The following is a 20,189-nucleotide window of genomic DNA, read 5'->3' as shown; positions in this document are numbered from 1 at the left end:
TTTGATTTTGATACTTCAAATTCTAACAATTGGCTTGACTATCCTCAAGATGTAGAAAACATGATGATCTATTAGGGAATCTAGACTGTCAGATGTGGGTAGGCCTTAAAGCTTTTAAATTTACTTAGGGTGACAGTATACACAGGTTAACAACAGATGCTACAGAGCACAGAGCTAGTATTCACTGAGCACAAGTCTAATAAACTTTTGCTTCCAATGACCTGCACAAACTCGGCTGAGCAGGCTACCTGTTACTGCAAGTAGTATGAACTATGCTTAAGAGCAAGTGAATTAGTGAATGTGAGAAAACCACCTTGCATTAAATGCTTTAACATTCTGGCCAGCTGTAGCTCTGCTGATCTCTAATGATGGTTTTTAAAGCAAGATTAATCTGGTTAGATCCTCAAATTAGAAAGCAGACACATTAGTGGTTAGCGTTCATCTTCAGCTGAGAAAATGGTCTTAGATTTTGCCAGTTGAACTAATGTTTCTTTCCCTGCCATCATCTTAATTTCAAATTTAAACCAGATGGCTTTCTACCCAATTCCTATTTCCGCTTCTCAATGGGATGAGAAATGCCTTTGTTTCCGAGGAAGATGAAAGACCTAAGTAGAAAAATCAATTCTATGAAGGAATATACAGCTATACATTAGAAAACTTCCACTTGAAGTGGCATAAAAATGCGAGTAAGAATAATTTTAATATATGAAACAGAGCTGTAAAAGCAAGTTATTTGTAGAATCCCAGACCCACAACTGTCTCTCTTCAATAGTTGTTCAAATTATTTTTCAGCTCATACATATTTCTGTTTCTTAAGTTTCAAATGTTATTCTAGTCGATACCCAAAACTATATCTTAAAGGACTTTTTTTGGTAATAAAGATAGATCATCTTTAAAAAAAAAAAAACCATCCTTACATGGTATCCCTGTCCTGCTCTACTCGCTGCTTTCCACATTTCTAGTTGGTGAATTTGAAGCTGAGCCAAATCAAGTATTAGCTAAATAATTGTAAGTACAAACAGAAGGCAAACAGAGCACAGTAAATAATGAAGGGAGAGAATATAAGAAAGAGTGCAACAGGAACAAAGAAACAAATTCCACTTTGAATTATTAAGTCTTCCACACTGCACCTAAGTGCACCATTAACTTAACACAGGTGTACGCCACATGAGCTTATGAAAAAACTTGATGGTGAAGAGCGTAATGATGGCTCTATGTCTGCAGCACATTCATTCCGTGGTTCATTTATGCATCTGTTACATATTTGTCTTGGAAAAAAAAAAGTAAAAGCAAGTACTTTTAGAGATGTTAAAGAAGCTGATCATCTACACTTAAAAGTACAGCACATTTGAAAGATCATATGCTAATACAAAGCAACGAAGCAGAAAAGCAGTTGTGATAAGGCCTTGGAGGTGACTTTTACTTGGTGCTGAATTTGAGCCATATCTCCATGATAACATGAACTCTGGTTACGGACCACAAATCTACACTGTAAAAGCACAGGACACAAAACATCTCTGTCCACACAGGCTTACAGTTTTAAGTACAAGAAAAATCACACATGCAGCCAGGGAAGCAAAAGGGAACAACTAACAGCACTGTAGGTAATGATATCCATGCAGTGGCAACCTGAAAGTTGTCTTATGAGTTTTTATATTACAGTATAATAGAACCAAATTCTGTTTGAAACAATTTGGAAGAAAAGATTGCAATAACTTTGTGAATGTTCACAGCGAATGCCTTTGTAACATACAGGTTAGCCTAGGAGTAAGCAAGCAAGTGCTTCTTCAAAAATTAAATGCAGCAGCCCTGGTAACTGGGATGATGAAATCTGATGAGCAGTTAGTATAGATGTGACAGAAGTACATGACAGAAGACACATAAGGGGAAGTGAACAAACAAGAGGAGGCTGGAAGTACCTTGAAAGCAAAGACATATGTAACGCTTAGTATGACAAAAAATATTGTGGGAAGAAGAAAGAAAAAAAGTGAACAGCAGAATTTCATAATCAAAGCAACAACATTTGATTACATCAAATAAATCAGCCGTATTTGATTACACACACACAGAAGCATGTTGAATTTATACAAGAAGAAACGACTGCCAAAGAGATGATGTTGTACTAATTAAGGAGGTGTGATGATGTGAAACTGGATAAACTGTGAAAATGCACAAGAAAGACTCTAACTTGGCCTTCTTATGTGGAAAAAAATAATTGAAACAAATAGAAAATACTGGCCAGTAAGAGCTAAACATAACCTAGATAGGAAACTTGGAAATGTTCTCCTTCCAATTTTTTTCTTAATAATACCTTACTGAATGCAGTGTTTGAGCCCTTACATAAAAAACACACGGGTCAGGGAGAAACTAATATACATTCAAGACATGAATTATGCCATGTAAGTTTACTATATATAGAGAAATGAATGCTCACAAAACATTTAGTGACTTGAAAAAGCAAAAAAGACTCCAAGTATTAGCATGGAATACGCCACATCATCAAATAGTGCTCTCTAGTAGCAAGGCACACTGAGAGATGTTACATTGGTTAGCTTGTCAACTTAGGACTCAGGAAAGATTTTTCTCTTGAATGTTTCCCGTGTAGTTGTATAAATCACTTAATCACTCATTCATGAGTATATCAGGATATCTAGCTACCAATGACATCATCATGCCTCCATCTCCTCTGTCTCCCAGTGGGCAGAACAGTTCACATCCCTTCCACTGAGGTGTTAGAAAGACACATTGCAAGACAATGAAATAGCATAGCAATATCTTGAGGATTATCTAATGACTAAAATTAGACAACAAACAAACACATGCCATCTGCCTGTATGGAATGTGTATTGTTATATAATTACACCCCAGTAAAGATAATTTTCATCTTGTTAAGAATATAATGCAATATTTCATTGCTGTAGATTAATAAAGAAAACAACATACTCTATCTTATGGAGTAAGGCTAGGTACAGTAAGAATACTGAAGCACAATGCTAGGTACAATATACATGGTGACTAAAATACAGGGCTGAATACTAATGTATTGTATTTTTTCCAAAAGATTCCCAGGGAATGCCCCTAGTCCCCTACACATTGTTCTACAGATCACTATTTCCTGCTTTTGTTACCAGAATGTGGCAAACTGCACTTCAAGTTCTGAAAAAAGCATAAAGATGAAATCTATTCAAAGAAAAATCTGCAGGAAACCTTTCTGAGGATCCTTGCAAAGCAAAACTGTTGCTCAGTTTTGTACAACAGATAAGTGGCTTCCTGACATACTCAATGAGAGCCGAAGAGAGCTGTTCCAGATGGTGGTATGCCAAGGACAAAACTGTAATGCAGTCTATTGCCACACTCAATTCATTACTATATAGAGAAGTAATGCTTTTAAACTCAATTATTATTTTTTTTTTTAAAACAGAGTTTATCCAGGCTGCAGGAAGCAGAAGTTGCTGCTGGGATCTGTAGAAGGATTGCACAGGGATGGGGGCGAGGCCTCAAGAGAGGATATATTTCTTTATTTCCTTCAGGGCTGTTGTTTTTTCCATTGAGAAGAGGGAGAGGGAGGAGATCTGCAAGCTGAAAAAGCAGTTTTCAATCAAAAAAACTTCTTTTGGTTAAGTACTCCCAGTTCCCCACATGCTGTTTGGTAAAGGGAATAAATGTGGACAGGTTTCATTTGTACGTAACCTTATTAGAACTGTCTGACTGTTTCCAGTATTCTTTTTATATATTACACCATTAGGGAGCTTTTTATAACATCTACAGTGAAGTATAAACATTTCATAATGGAAAGAGTTATGATCCTCAATCCTAAGTACAGCACAGTATTTGGAGGTTTTTCTTCTGAGAGACAGCATCCACTCTACCAGATTGCTCCACTTCCCCCATTCTTGGGAGTGACCTGCGCAGGCACAGGAGGCATCACAACAGCCCTTCATAATAGCCGTTCTTGAACAATTTTACACTATACACCTGGAAATATTCAACACAGTCTCAAAACAAGACGGTGTACTTTCCAAATTGCAATGTACAAGTTTCTAAAAAGTTCAGACTCATGAGATATCAAGTGCTAGAAATCATGTATTCCAAAAAAGTACTGGGAAAATCTGTAGGATTTGCTTTCTGAGTAAAGATTCTTAAAGCATTTAAATGATAAATTATCAAAAGCTTTCACACATTTCTTTGTATGATATCCATAGTTCTTATATTTAGAGTGACCTGGGTTTCATGTAAATTTTAAAAACTTCAAATTGCAATCTACTAGACTAAATTACAATGTTCTCTATTTCAGAACTTTAAAAACTTCATTTAAAAAAAATATAATATGGAAAATATAATATGGAAAATGGATGGTTGGTATCTATGCTGAAGTTTTCTGTAAATTAACTGTATGATATACTTGGATATAGATTGAATTTTATACTGTACCACATGGCACCTAAGAATTAAAAAATGAGGGAAATGGATCTCAAATAAAAATCTTAAAACCTAGTGAACCAATAAAGCACATCACCTGGTCTAAATCATAAGTAAAAACAAACAGAGGTATATTAAAAGCAAATTAAAAAATTAACTCTAAAATAACTCAGTAAAAAAAAAAAAACCATTACATTCCAGGTTAAAAATGTCTAAGAAATGTAAAGAATTAAAAAAGAAAACAATAGCACAAATAGGTTAAAGAATAAAGCTTTTGTGGTAGCTCCAAGAAATCTTAAGATACATTTCACCTTGAAAACACTAAGCATCGCGTGAAACATAGTGCAGCCACCCTCTTGGTACATATTGCAAGTATCTCAGTGAATGGCAGAGTACAGTGCAGGTTCTTCCAGTTCTCAGCACACCCCTTCCACAGAACATAAAAAAACCCCAGATACAGCAAAACTGACTGCCAACTAAAGAGTAAAAATGTGAACATCCTGAAAAAGAACTGTAATAAATGTGTAAAATTTTAAGCCAAAAGAACAAGAAAATACTCCTAGCAACCTTCTCTTTAAACAAATTCAAAATGTAATTAAATTACTGAATTGCATACCAGAAAGGAAATACATTTAATTACTACTGATCTAAACTACAACCCAAGTAGAAGATTCATTCAAAAGCAATTTTAAGGCAAATTTAATTATTTGTCAAATATATTCTAACAAAATTTTATTTTGGAAGTCTGCTGAGGAAAACCAGAATGTCGAAGCAGACAGTAAAAAAACCACAAAACAATCAAGGGAACTCCGATTATCTGTAATAGATGCTTCTCTTATTCTATCTTAAAAGCTTTTAAGGAATCCCATCATTTCTCATCCAAATCTATAACCATAAAGCTCAGACCCAAGTGTGCTGGTAGCACGATTTCAGTCATCCATGGGAAGGAAATGGAAAGCCAACTGTTCAGTGGTTAGTTTTGCTATGTTAGTTTAACTTGTGAATTAGTCAGAAGTCCTTTGGAGATTAAGGTTCTCTTCTCAGTGGCCCTACATTGTTTTCTGAAAAAGAACTTCATGGGCAACCTGCTGAACTAGAGGGTCATAGACATTTTTTCTAGGCTAAGAATTTAAAAGAAAAATTGTCTATGGAATTATGTCAATTAAATTAAAAAAAAAAAAAAGGAAACGCAGGAGAGAACTGGTTGATCTTACAAATGAAGAACAGATACCATTACTCCATGTAATTTTTTGTTTGTACTCCTGTCACTCCATTACTTTGGCTAGATCTGATTTTCCTGATGTCTATTTGTCAATGATAAACAGGCATTTATTCTTGATCACATGTTTTTCCTGCACACACTCCTCTAGAGTAAACTTATTTGATTTCTTAATCTTTCATTAATACATCACCTAACAACGCTCAATCTGCATATCGTCCTCATGTAGCTTACCTTGCTACAGTTTGCTTTGCAGAAAAATCTCACACAGTCCTCTCATCTCTCTTTTCTTTTTTTTTTTAAATTAAACCAGCAATAGGTCAATTTTTTCTTTCCTTATGATTCTGCCTGTTTTTCTGTATCACCTTTAGATGTTCTCCCCTCAATTCAGATAGGAATCCTCAAAACCATAAAATTATGCACACATAAAAATTGGACTGTTTGTGTATGAATTACATAAAAAAGACTTTTGGATGAAAAAATAAAAATAAATATGTGGGGAACCAGGCATCTTCTAGCAGAAATGCTTCTAAATCCACAAAATTACTTTTGAAAGCTTTTTAAACCACCTGTAGGAATTTTTGAGTATTAAAAAAACATACTAAAGCTGATTTTAAAATTTCTACTTTTCACAAACTACCCATTAAAAAAAACTATTTTACATTTGAAAACTTTAAAATGTAAAACAACATACAAGTGTATGCATACTTTACTTTTCAACCTTTTTTAACTAGATGGCAGGGCTTTGCATGCACGTATTATACAATACACAATAAGGGAGACACGGTGAATTATCTCATTCTCTTAATTCATCTGGTTTTAGTTATAGAAGTGCAAAAACTAGTTTAGAACCAATAGGAAATGTTCTGCTTTATCCTTCTCAAACTTAGAAATGTCTATACTGGTTTTACTCAAGCTTTGTAAAAATACAAAACAAAAGAAGTTTAAAAGAAAAAAATCTAAATAAAATCCAAACTCTTCCGCTACTTGTAGGCTGGAAAAAACGAAGTCTCAGCCTTGGAGTTATTTTTATAGACATACAGTAAGCCACCCAGGAAAGATCTTATAATGGAAGCAAAGGCACACAATAACTAGACAGTAACTACAGCGGAACAATAGTAATATGCATTTCAAATGTATAAGTCAAAACTCCACGGAAACGCATTTGTAAAGTAAAACCAATACAGAATTATTTGATTCAGATACACCGCAAATGACATCTGCTGTGTTTGTGCCATGTAATTCTAGAAAAGAGTAAGTTAAAAAAAATTCCTTCCTACCTACTGGCCATGTTCCACTCAAGTGCTGGATTTTGAGAATTTCTTTCACTCTCTGTTAAACCCCCGCCTTTTCCATTTTCCTTCTCTGGTTTCAATTGATTCCAATGAGCAGTACCAATGTTTATAGATTGAAGATCTATTTGATATTGTCTGTCTTCAACCTCTGATCCAGGATCTCGAAGTATTCCTAGATTAAGTGCCCTCCTGTAATGCAAGGGAAAAAAAAATAAATACAATTCAATTAAATAAATAAATATTCGGCAACAAAAGTCAAATCAGACCAGTTGGACATTCATTAAGGGAACAAATTTGCAATTCTTGATTGCATCTAAGCATTAAGTCCAGATCTTTGGAAGCTGACTCTTTCCTATGGAAGTCAACGGAAGATATGCAAATATACTAAAGTTAGCCAAATCCATCAAAGTCTATATAAGATCAATCCATTGACTTCACTGCATTTTCAATCATGTTCATATGAGCAGCTTTAAGAGGAAGTAAGTCTAATTAATATCTACTAAATAGATATAGGATGTCACATTCTAGTCCTAAAAAACTCAGCAATGTATCAGTATCACAAACTATTGTAAGACAGTTGTTTCACTCTTCAGATTTACCAAAGAATAAAAATTAAAAAGAGCATTCCAAGATGGTGGAAATCCAATCTTTTTAACATGGAAGTTCACTACAGTGCTTTGTTATTAACATTTCTCTGACAAGTGAGAAAAAAAAGGCATTTCTGAGTGAATGGCATTACTTGTGCATTCTGCTAAACTCTACTACATGAGACTTTATGAAATGTTTCAGTCTTCAGCTGAGCTGGGGAAACATACTAAACTTCAACAAAACATTCCAGAGCTACTGGAAGAATGAAGGCTGCTGAGAGCATTTGGTTTTACCAGTGACCAGTATCAGAGAAGTCTCTTACTACCATTTGTCGTTTGTTTGACATCATAACAAAAATGTACAATTGAACATATCACTGGTTTTTAAAACAAGACAGCAAAAGGACCAAGGGGCTCTATTTTTTTTTTTTTCTTCGAATCTATGATCATGTCAAATTGTAGTTTTACTGATTTCATGTCTGGGTTGAATCTTAAGCTTCTTACTTGTATATGTCATCCCATCTACTGTTCCATTCTAGGTGAGTATCTTATACCAGAGCTGTTTTTTAGTATATAACTGCTGCCTCCATAGAGAACTTACTAACTCTGCAATTTGTTTAATCATTGATCCCAACAATCTAAAAATAAATAAGGATTAAATCAATACATGCCAATCTCTGACACGTGCACTGCATGCAATCTGTAAGTATAGATATGCAACCTGTATATGCAACCTATTTCAAAGAGAAATCCCAATGCTGGTCAAATCTAAACACAGTTGAAACAGCAAATACTATTGCCATTGTCACCAAGGGTACATGCTAGCACTAAGGAAATTAAGTAATTAATCCTATCTTTCCATACAGGCATGTGAATAGCAGAAAACCCATTTTCATCAAGTCATTCCTAGTGAGGCAATGTGATGGCATTTTTCAGGAGCCTTATAACTTTCTTAAATGCTTAGCAGAAACACACTGAAAATCTGTTATGTCAGTAGTGGTATTTGAAAATTAAATGTGGTTTCTTAAAACTCAAGAATGTGTTTGTCAACATTCCACATACAGAGATTTAACCGCAACAACTGTGTCTTTTATTATTCTTTCTAGGCATTATTTCATCAATATGAAAGCAGTTCTGGGTTCTGGTTGGGTTTGGGTTTTTTTTTTGTTTTTCTTTTTTAAAAGCACATTGTATGATTATTGTATGATCCAGCATTTATATTACAGACTTATGCAAGTAAATACTGGAACATCTGTTTTGTCAAATATCACTGAAAATAAAGCATCAAATTACATATTTTATTAAATCTGCTTAAGTATATAAAACATGTAATATGATGATAGTTTCACCTGCATAATGAATTCCTCTCTATTGTACTTCACAGTAAGGAACATTTATACTACGTTCTTTTATGAGCAGCTTGATAACTTGCATTAAGCTAAATCCAACACTATATTCCTTAGGTTTGTTCAGCACAACCATAGAATCATCATAGAAAGGTAGGATTGGAAGGGACCTTTAGACATCATCTAGTCCAACCCCTCTGCAGAAGCAGGTTACCCTAGATCAGGTCGCATAGGAACATGTCCAGGCAGGTCCACAACCCCTCTGGGCAGTCTGTGCCAGGGCTCCCTCATCCTCACAGTAAAATAGTTTTTTCTTATATTTAAGTGGAACTTTTTGTGTTCCAGCTTCATCCCATTACCCCTTGTCCTGTTGCTAGCTACTATAGAAAAAAGGGATGCCCCAACCTCCTGACACCCACCATTTAGATATTTGTAAGTGTTAATAAGATCTCCCCTCAGTCTCCTCTTCTCCAGACTAAACAGCCCCAGTTCCCGCAGCCTTTCCTCATAAGGAAGAGGCTACAGTGAATCAAAATCCTAGAGTAAAATGCAGCCATATGTACCAATCTGTAGCTCTACATTGTGACAATAGCTTACTTCTCTTCATGAATGTACTGATTTAAATATAAATCCCAATGAAATAATTTTTTGGCATTCATTTTTAGGTGTAGTAAAATACACAGAGGTACTACTCAGAAACAAGGTACTAGTGCATTACACTAGTCCACAGGATCTTTTCTTATTTGATTCAATTAATTTCATAAAATCTCAAGGACTGGATAATGTTTGTACTGATTTGAGATATCACAGCCTAATACTTCTATGCTGATATTAAAACTGTGTTTTCATTCTGCTCCTACTATTAACAATATCCTGTTTACAATACAAAACTCTTCTTCTGATCCTTCAGATATGTCTTTGAAATCCAAGCACGAAAAATTGTTTCCATTTCAAAGACACATATTTTACACATACAGGTAAAACAAGAGGCTTACTTATAATGCCTTGATGTTTTGACTAAGCTGACTATTTCTTTCAGAAAGTACATCCTGACAGTTTTATACAAGGATCTAAATATATTCCATTCTGAAATAAATGATATACATACATGCCTTTCCTTAAGCACTCATTTCTGGTTTTCCATAACAATTATTCTCCCAAGTACATACAGAAACTATTAGTTGTATACTTCCTCGAAGGATGAGAAGTTAAACCATGGCAGAAACGGTCTAATCTAAGTATACATGCTAAATATTAACTCTGCGGTCTTTTTGTTTCTGCAGCTTTCAAAATCCTTGTAGCAAGTAAAATGAGGGAATCCAAGTAAGCCAAATCCATGACTTCTCTACTTCCAGCATAAACACTGTTTTACCAGATGAAATGTACTGCAGGGGTTATGATTTTAATTGCTTCCTCCTTCTGAAAACAACTTCACTGTCATCTGAACAGGTGGTGTAGAATACAACAGTTGGTCAATAATACAGTAAGATCATAAGCAACCAAAGATGACCATAAGCATGTAACAGGGAACACTGCTTTAATGTTTTTCTTTCTTAAATTGATTTAGTCTGGGTCAGGCTTTTTGTATGTTTATATAGGAAACAGCTCATGTTGAAGCAGTTACTACATGCTGCTGAATAGGCATAATTCTGTGACCCACTGTAAAGAAGTTAAATGTATTCACTTATAGCTCATCTGAGATCTACAAAAAGAAAATTGGCATATAAAGTCTACACATGATGTAATGAGTGTGAAATATTCACAAACTTTACAAGCAACAGATAATTTTTCTTAACACTTACTACCTCTCTGTGTGTACTGATTTCTGCTTCCAGGTACAGAGATGACAAATCTATCTATCCAATTTCAATTATTAAAGTTTTTGTCTGGTGTTAAAGAGTTTTTTCTAGTCAAATTTAAAAAAGAAACAGATAGCACACTTGGATCAATATATACTCTCTACTTTATAGAGGTAGAACCAGTGGCATCTTATTGGACACAGATATAGATGCTATGCAAGAGGACTACTTCTGCTTAAGCTTGTGATTTCCCAGCCCAAACGTATCACAGAATCATCATGGTTGGAAAAGACCTTTACGATCACTGAGTCCAACCACCAACTTCACACTGCCAAGACTATCACTAAAGTAAACTGTAACTCTCAGCATCTCAAAAGGGCAAGTGTAATCTGAAAGCCTATCATCTATGATGTAAATGAACTAGTGTAGAAATCACAGCAATATTTCTCACTGACCTAATGCTCCTTAACTGCCTTTTCCCCGATCCAATTCAATACAGTTTCCTAACTTACTATCCTGGTTTTGACTGAGACTTTGTCTTCTTAGCAGTTGGTATAGTGCTGTGTTTTGGATTTCGGATGACAATAATGTTGATAACTCACTGATGTTTTCAGTTGCTGCTAAGTAGTGTTTACATTAAGTGAAGGATTTTTTCTCTTCTCATGCCCTATCAGCAAGAAGGCTGCAGGGGACACTGCCAGGACAGCTGAGCCAAACAGGGATATTCCATAACATATGACATCATGTCCAGGATATAAACTAGGGAGAATTGTCTGGGAGGGGCAGATCTCTGCTCAGGGACTGCCTGAGCATCACCTAGCAGGTGGTCAGCAGTTGCACTGTACATCACTTGTGCTTCATGGGTTTTGTTTCACTCTCCTTATCTTTCTTCTCATTACTACTATTATTACTGCTATATCTAATTGTTTAAAGTTTCATTAATAAAATTGTTCAATTACTAAACTGCTTTTATCCCAGACCATCGGTTTTATTTGAGTTCTCCTTCCCATCACACTGGGGAAGGTAAGAGTGAGCAAGTGGCTGCATGGTGGTTAGTTGCTGGTTGGGGTTAAAACATGACGCTTATTATTTTCAACAAGGCCATCACATGTGTTATACCAAAGATGGAAAATTGAAACAAGTACTCCTTAGGAAAGTAATAGATCACAACTCCATTTGGAGTGAGGTATTACAGATGTTAAAAAGGCCACGGCACAAATATGTGGTATACCTAGAGCATCTATAATACTACCGGCCCTTCAAATCTCTGAGCTTCTATTAGTAAAACTCCAGACGGGAACCAGCTTTCCAAAGAAAGGCAACTATTTTCTTTTTCTTTTCTTTTGTTTTAGATGATAGCAAGTAGATGTCTGTCACAGGCAAGAAAGCTAATGCTTGAGACACTGGTAGAGAAATGAAACTTCCCCAACATCACAGAACATATGTACTTACTACCTTAGAATAGGAATAAAAGAAATCCTGTAGCATGACAGTTCATGATGGAAGACTTAAATTCGTCTAATTCTAAATAGATTAAAAAGATAGTAAAAATTTATATTTGTGAGGAAAATCAACAGAAGAATGAGAAGTTAAGCAGAAAAATGGAGAGCACAGAAGTAGACAGGCAGGAGAAGAAAGATGAGATCATGGTACTAACACTGTAATTAAAGAAAAGCAGCAGGTAAAAAAAAATCTACTATGGCAAGAGAGGAGGAGACATGCTTAAACAAGAAAGGAGGGTCTTGACAAATTTTAAAATTTTGTACACAATCCTGAGTATATATTCTGCCATACTGAGTGAGCTCCATGTCTTCCACGAAGGGTAGCTTCAGCTTTGCTTCCCCATACTGTCAATCTGTCCACAGCAAGACTCATTTGTGGTTTGACAAACACAGTGTTTTATGACTGCAGGGATATTGCAAACACTTTGTTTTAGTCTGGGTCAGGCTCTTGAATACTGTCAGAAGTAAACTCGAATTCTCACTGTTTCTGTCTCTTTTTCCCTGGAAATGATGCCACATATGATCAGCTTTGCTGGCAGCTGTTCCTTTGCTCCTCTCGAGCTCAGCCTCAGAAGTACACTACTGCCCCATCTCCACACTTGCTGGCAGCATACTCTGGATTGGATACCAGCAAATTTTTATTAAATACAAATATAAACTGAGTACAGTAAAACACCTTTGTTTAATGCTTTACTGATTAGCAACTGATGTTATTTGTTCAAATGAAATCGCTTTTTATTTTAGCATATCTAATCTTTACCAGAATCTATTCAACAGTGAAAATGACAATCCCTCTGTTTAGCCCTCTTGTTGTGTTCTGCAGAGCTGGACACCTCAGCATTATCCACAGAAACATTAAATCACAGAATCATGGAAAGCTAGGGATTGGAAGGGACCTCTAAAGTTCATCTAGTCCAACCCCTCTGCCAAAACAGGTCCAACTAGATCGGGTCACTCAGGAACATGTCCAGGCAGGTTTTGAAAACCTACAGAGAAGTTAAACTCCACACTCCCTGGGCAGTCTGTGCCAGGGCTCCCTCATCCTTACAGGAAAGAAATATGTCCTTAAGTTTAAATTGAACTTTTTGTGTTCCAGCTTATGTCCATTACCATGTCTACCACTGGACACTATAAAAAAACTGTCATCCCATTCTCTTGACATACACTTTTCAAACACTTCTAAGTATTAATGAGGTCTCCAAACCCATGGGCGTCCTATAAGTCAAAGTGGTTAAGGTGCCTGGGTTCATCTTCAGATGTGAAGATCCTCATAAATGGAGAACATCAGTGTTAGCTCCATGAGCAAAATAAAAATGACAACTTTTAAACATTTACATAGCAGACAAAGACAGCACATTACTAACAAAAAGGAAGAAGTTAATAATTGACTTCTAACCTAATGTTTTGTAGCCATCAATGGTCACATTTTTAACTCTAAAATGTTTTAGCTTTTGTGTTTATAGCTTTTTGTGAATAGACATAAATCAACTTAGAGATAGATTACTTGTTGAAAATTTCCTTTGTGCTAGACTACTTCAAGCAGCTGAAATAGTGAAGCAAAAGTGTAAGCATAATGAGTAATTTTCCTATGCTCTGAAGTGTCTGATGTGTCTCTTGGGCACTGGTTCCTTTTTTGTTCTGTATACCTACTGATGAGTATCATGATGAAGAGAGGAACCAGTATAAGTGTAAAAAAGCTAAACAGGATGTAGCCATGAAGACATTATGGTAACACATGGATAAGCATATTGAAGAAATTATGGAAATTGATACTTTCAAGTCATCAAAAACACTCCCAATTCAACTATGGATAAGTTTGAGCTACGGTATTCTTCAAAACATGAATGTTCAAGTACTGGTAGAAAAAACCCTGAAAGATGATTGGATGTACAGAACAAGTCATCTACACTCATGACCATTCAGGGAAGATCATAAAATAAAAGAGCACTAAGATTAATTGAGTGTCATTAAATGTCTTTTAGTTTCCTTAGTGTCAAGAGTCTGGAATAGACAACAACATGTCAGATAACAATTTCAGAAAAATTAGAAAAACTCTTCCTACAACTAAATAAATAAATATCTCCAAGCTAGGTATTGAACAGTCACAATTGAAACAATTGTAGATGAGATAGATAGAAACACAGATTTATCCTCACGTTGCTTCTAGGCTTGCCCAGCTGTGCAGTAATAGTTTTTTTAATTGAAAATAATAATAGTAATAAATCTTACTAAAATACACTATTTTCTTTTTACTAATACTTTTCAGCATAGCTCTTTCTTGACAATCTAAAGTAGATAGATCTTTCTTTACAATTACATTGTGAACTTTGTTTTAAAAACAGACAACAGACAAAATTCTCAGTTCTTAAACAAACTGCTCAGAGATGAAAGTCTAAAATTACAATCACTTTTCTTTTGGATAATTATTTTATGCTCTTTACTTGACTAGTTTCATCAACTGCAACTACTGAGTCACACCAATACTCACTTTCATCCAAACTCATCTTAAAAAGCTGATTTTCATTAAGCTATTATAATACAAGAGAAAAATATTTGGTTTTTAAGAAGAAATCTAGAGAACTAAATTCAACGGTTTATTTTGCACATGTGGCTGATATCCTCTCAAAATGAAAAGAAAATACTGTCTTGGTTAGCGCTTGAGGTGAAAAACCTAATCTGTCAGGTCTTCGTATGCTGTGCACAACACAGTTTGAGTCCAAGGAGACTGCTTGGGCAGGCCTCCTGTGGGCTTGAAAGACACATTTCCTTTTCTTCAAGGCTAAAGCATTCCAAAGGAAAACAGGAGAGACAGATTTTATTTCTATTCTCTCTAAATTTACTTATTCTGTGACTCTAACCAACAAAATTAATCTCTTAAATGTCTTCATATATATTGTGGCATAATACCAAAATGATGTGAACATAATTAATTGCATAGAAAACATCTAAAGATTATTCAATATATGGTGCTATAAGAACGCAAATATATAGAAATATGTATAAAAATTAATTACTGCATTTTTAAATTGAGATACTATTTCTGTAATTATTTAGGTATTATTTTGAAACCCAGAAGGTACATACTCAGAGACAAAAACAACAGCACTCCCTCCTGCCCATTAATTACAATGGTGGTGCCAGTTGACTATAATGCCATTTTGCTATTTACGAAGGTTAGATTTTAGTGGACTGGACCACACCAAGGTCAGGATTAGTAGCAATGCATTGATCATATAAAAGCAACTAAACACATGAAAGGAATTACAATAGATCACACATCAAGCATTTTGGCCCCGTGCTTCTTTCCTCTAGTACTACAGGCAGGAAATGCTCTGCATATCCTGTGAGATGACCAGACATTTAAAGTAGCCCTCTGTTGCAAAGGCTCTGGTACAGTAATTGCCTGCAAAGAAGCTGAAGAACTTCTGCAGTGAAGCTATCTTCTAGACTTGTAGCTAGAACACAGTATGAATAATCCTATCACAGTAAGGTATGGTATAGTAAATTATAATTCCTGTCTCTCAACAAAAGGGGCACAAATGAAACAAAGTTTAAGTTTGCAGCTGTGCACTTAGACGTCATCTGTTTAATTACTTTGGTAATTTTATTGTTTAAATTCCTCAGCAAACATAACAGCATGAGCAAGTCTGAACTTTTAAAGATCAGTTTTTCATTCTTATACTGGTTAATGTTTAGACAGTTTGAGGAATCTCATTATAGTTTTGGAGCATTCACCAAAATTCAGGGAGCTTAGTATAAATATACAGTTGACAGACTGTATAAATGGTAAGTACAGATAATTCCAAAGGAAGGTCTGTATGGTATTTTTGGATGTCAAATGTTTCTAGAAAAAACAAGTGGAATACAATTTCTCTAAACAGATTCAGTAGAAAGAGGGCTTGAAGAGTGTGAGTAGAGTGAAAGTCTGGGGTGGGGGGTAGCAAAAAGAGCCTAAATACAGTATAACCTGAAGACTTTTAGGCTTTTGTTTCATGGTAGAAATAATTTTATCTCAAAACTTAATGCTGTTTGGAATTAAAAGCATCTTTAATTTGAATTTTTCAAATATTTCATGTGTACTTGGTTTACTGCATAGCTAAAGTAAATAATCCTGCAATTTTCCCATTGCTTTCATCCTATATTTTGCTTTGTTTTAGTTGATTCACATCATTTAGTGGTACAAAATCTCAAACTTTTCAGATGTTTTCTAAATTCACCTGGAAGTACTGAGGTTCAGTTTCTCAGAATCACAGAATCTTAAGGGTTGGAAGGGACCAACCCCCCTGCCTGAGCAGGACCACCTAGAGTAAGTCACACAGGAACTCATCCAGGTGGGTTTTGAATGTCCCCAGAGAAGGAGACTCAACAACCCATCTGGGCAGCCTGTTCCAGTGCTCTGTCACCCTCACAGTGAAGAAATTATTCCTATTTGATGCTTGGAATGTCTTCAAATGCTGCGGTACAACCTAGTACAATAGTACAAACTAGAAGGCATACTGTTCACCCTGGGTTTAATTAACTCACATGGGATAGGATTTCTTTTCACTGTTGTGTCAGTATATCAAACTCTTACCTGGACATCAAGCAAGTTCTAAATAAAGTAGTACAGAACACTTGAATTAAATACATACCAGTTTTTCCTTCATGTTAATAATGTGGACTAATCCATCGTTTCAGCAAGTGCATATTGTCATAATGTTTATAGTATACATAACACAATCAGAAACAACTCTAAAACATGAATATTTAACTTTCCAAGTCAATTCATGCTTAACTTTGGTATTGATTAAATTAGTTTCTCCAGATGCCACTTTTATTGTCCTTTTCTTTTTGCAGAATCATTGTATTCATAATGGCAAGCTAGAACTAGTGTTAAAATAGTGTATATGATATTGTAAAATATGTCAATAACAAAGTCTTAAAAATTATCTCCCCTTTAATTCTTTTCTGAAGTCTTTCCACTGCTTTTTCTATTTAAATATAACTGGGAAACTGTCCTGGTAGAAAACTCATTCCACATTCATTATGAAATATATTACCTTTCATGTTAAAATCAGTATTGCCTTCATTAAACTACTTTTAATGGCACTTATTATTCCAAACTCAGTATGCATCTATGCCAAACAAGATATATTGAACAGGAATTTACTTATAAATACAGTTTAGAAAAAGAGGAAAAAAGTAAAACACAAATAAATGTCTTAATTTATTCTCACTGATTCTTAGGACTGCAAAAGGCAGATACTATTCATAAAGTTATTGAAATAAGAGCTATGTTGAATAATGTGTGTTTCTCCTCTCTTCTCTTTATAAAATATCACTTGAAGAATCAAGGTGGCTTTATCAAAGCACAGGCAAAAGCATCATTTATCTGGTAAGTTTTCTCCTTCCTTTGCTTAGAGAATTTTTTAACATAACAAAATACAGAGTGCACTCAAATTCCCTTGTTCTTATGGGGTATTTATAGGTTTCCTGTCAATTGCTTGAGAACCACAGTATCAAACCCCTTCAGCTTTCCACAGATCTGTTATAGGCTTTTTCTCTTTCAGAAAAAACTTTTGAATATCTTTCTCTTCCATTATGAAAATAAAATATCCTCCTGAACAAACCACATCCCCACCAGCACTTTTCATCTCCTCTGTACTAAATCATTTCTTTTTCTCAAGGTATGACCAACAGAATCACACCTAAAAGTCAAATACATTTTCCTTTACTTACAACCATTAGAGGAAGTTTTCAAGAACTAACAACTTTGACAAAGTAAATTTCATAGAATCATAGAATGGTAGGGGTTGGAAGGAACCTTTAGAGATCATCTAGTCCAACCCCCCTGCTCAAGCAGGTCTACCTAGATCAGGTCACACAGGAACATGTTCAGTCGGGACTTGAAGACCTCCAAGGAAGGAGACTCCACAACCTCCCTGGTCAGCCTGTGCCAGGGCTCCCTCACCTGAACAGTGAAACAGTTTTTTCTTGTTTAAATGGAACTTTTTGTGTTCCAGCTTCATTCCGTTACCCCTTGTCCTGTTGCTAGATACAATAGAAAAAAGGGATGTCCCAACCTCCTGACATCCACTATTTATATACTTATAAATATTAATGAGATTCCCCCTCAGTCTCCTCTTCTCTAGACTAAACAGCCCCAGTTCACACAGCCTTTCCTCATAAGGAAGAGGCTACAGTCCCCTCATCATCTTGGTGGCCCTGCACTGGACTCTCTCCAGAAGTTCTCTGTCCCTCTTGAGCTGAGGAGCCCAGAACTGGACACAGGACTCCAGATGCGGCCTCACCAGAGCACAGCAGAGGGGAAGCAGGACCTCCTTTGACCTGCTGGCCACACTCTTCTTGATGCATCCCAGGATGCCATTGGCCTTCTTGGCCACGAGGGCACATTGCTGGCTCATATTTAGCTTATTATCAATCAGGACTCCCAGGTCTCTCTCTGCAGAGCTGCTCTTCAGCAGTTTGAACCCCAGCCTGTACTAGTGTGTGGGGTTGTTCCTTCCCAGATGCAGGACTTTGCACTTGTCCTTGTTGAACCTCATGAGGTTCCCCTCTGCCCAACTCTCAAGTCAGTCAAGATCCCGCTGAATGGCAGCACAGCCTTCTGGGGAATCAGCCAGTCCTCCCAGTTTGGTGTCATCAGGGAACTTGCTGAGGGTACACTCTGTCCCTTCATCCAAGTCGTTTATGAAGATGTCGAACAAGACTGGGCCCAGAACCGATCCCTGTGGAACTCCACTGGGCACGGGCCTCCAACTCAATTCTGTGCTATTGATCACCATCCTCTGGGTTCTGTCATTCAGCCAGCTCTCGATCCATCTCACTGTCCACTCATCCAAGTCACACTGCCTGAGCTTTCTGATGAGCTTGCTGAAGTCAAGGTAGGTGACATTCGCTGCTCTCCCTTCATCTAGCCAGCTGGTTGTGTCCTTGTAGAAGGCTATCAGGTTGATCAAACAGGATTTCTCCTTGGTGAAGCCATGTTGACTCCCCCTGATAACCATCTTTTCCTACATATGTTTAGTGATAACATTCAGGATGAGTTGTTCCATCACTTTTCCAGGGATGGAGGTGAGGCTGATCGGCCTGTAGATTTCCCAAGTTGTCCTTCTTGCCCTTTTTGAAGACTGGAGTGACACTGACCTTTCTCCAGTCCTCAGGCACCTCATCTGTCCTCCATGAATGTTCAAAAATGATGGAGAGCAGCTTAGCAACCACATCAGCCAGCTCCCTCAGCACTCTTGGATGCATCCCATTAGGACTCATTGACTTAAGAGTGTTAAGCTTGAGCAAGTCTTTAACCTCTTCCACCCAAGAAAAGTCCTCTCTTGTCCAGGATATTCTACTATCCTTGCTGGACTGGGCTTCCTGAGGGCTGGCCTTGGCTGTATAGACTGAAGCAAAGAAAGTATTCAGTAGTTTGGCCTTCTCTGCATCCTCTGTCACCAGGACACCCTCTGTGTTCAGCAGTGGGCCCACATTCCCACTAATCTTTCTTTTGCTGCTGATGTACCTGAAAAATCTCCTTATTTTCCTTAACTTCCTTGGCTAAATTTAATTCTTGAAGGGGTTTAGCCTTCCTGGTTGCACCCTTGCAAACTCTGGCAAATTTCCTATATTCTTCCCAAGAGGTTAGATCCTGTTTCCACCTCTCATAAATGACTGCTTTCTGCCTGAGTTGTCCCAGCAGATCCTTGTTATCTATGGAGGCCTCGTTCCTCCTTTTCCTGCTTTCCTACATGTGAGGACACACTGATCATGAGCTTGGAGGAAGTGGTGCTTGAAGACTGCTCATCTCTCTTGAGCACTTCTACCTTCTAGGATCTTATTGCAAGAGATTCCTCCAAGCAGGTCTTTGAAGAGGCCAAAGTCAGCTCCCAGGGTCACAGTGCTGCTTTGTATCCTGCCTCTTCCATACAGGAGTTTGAACTCTGTCATCTCATGGATCCTGCAGCCAAGGTTGCCTCCAACCTTCACATCCCCAACCAGACCCTCCTTATTTGTCAGTACCAGGTCAAG

General features: G+C 36.6%; 1 protein-coding gene across 5 annotated transcripts in view; it reads right to left on the bottom strand.

Moving 5' to 3' along the window:
* The window catches only part of VPS13B (vacuolar protein sorting 13 homolog B), a 457,128-nt gene that overhangs the window by 151,837 nt on the left and 285,102 nt on the right, over positions 1-20,189 (bottom strand). For all 5 annotated transcript variants that reach the window (XM_061995669.1, XM_061995671.1, XM_061995673.1 and 2 more), the window contains one exon: positions 6,919-7,122. In XM_061995669.1, the coding sequence (XP_061851653.1) occupies positions 6,919-7,122 (204 nt within the window). The remainder of the gene's footprint in view (positions 1-6,918; positions 7,123-20,189) is intronic.

Source organism: Colius striatus, chromosome 4 (assembly GCF_028858725.1).
Source record: "Colius striatus isolate bColStr4 chromosome 4, bColStr4.1.hap1, whole genome shotgun sequence".
In the NCBI taxonomy this organism is placed as follows: domain Eukaryota; kingdom Metazoa; phylum Chordata; class Aves; order Coliiformes; family Coliidae; genus Colius; species Colius striatus.
The sequence above is the reverse complement of the archived record's forward strand: the minus strand, read 5'-3'. Positions and strand labels throughout refer to the sequence as shown.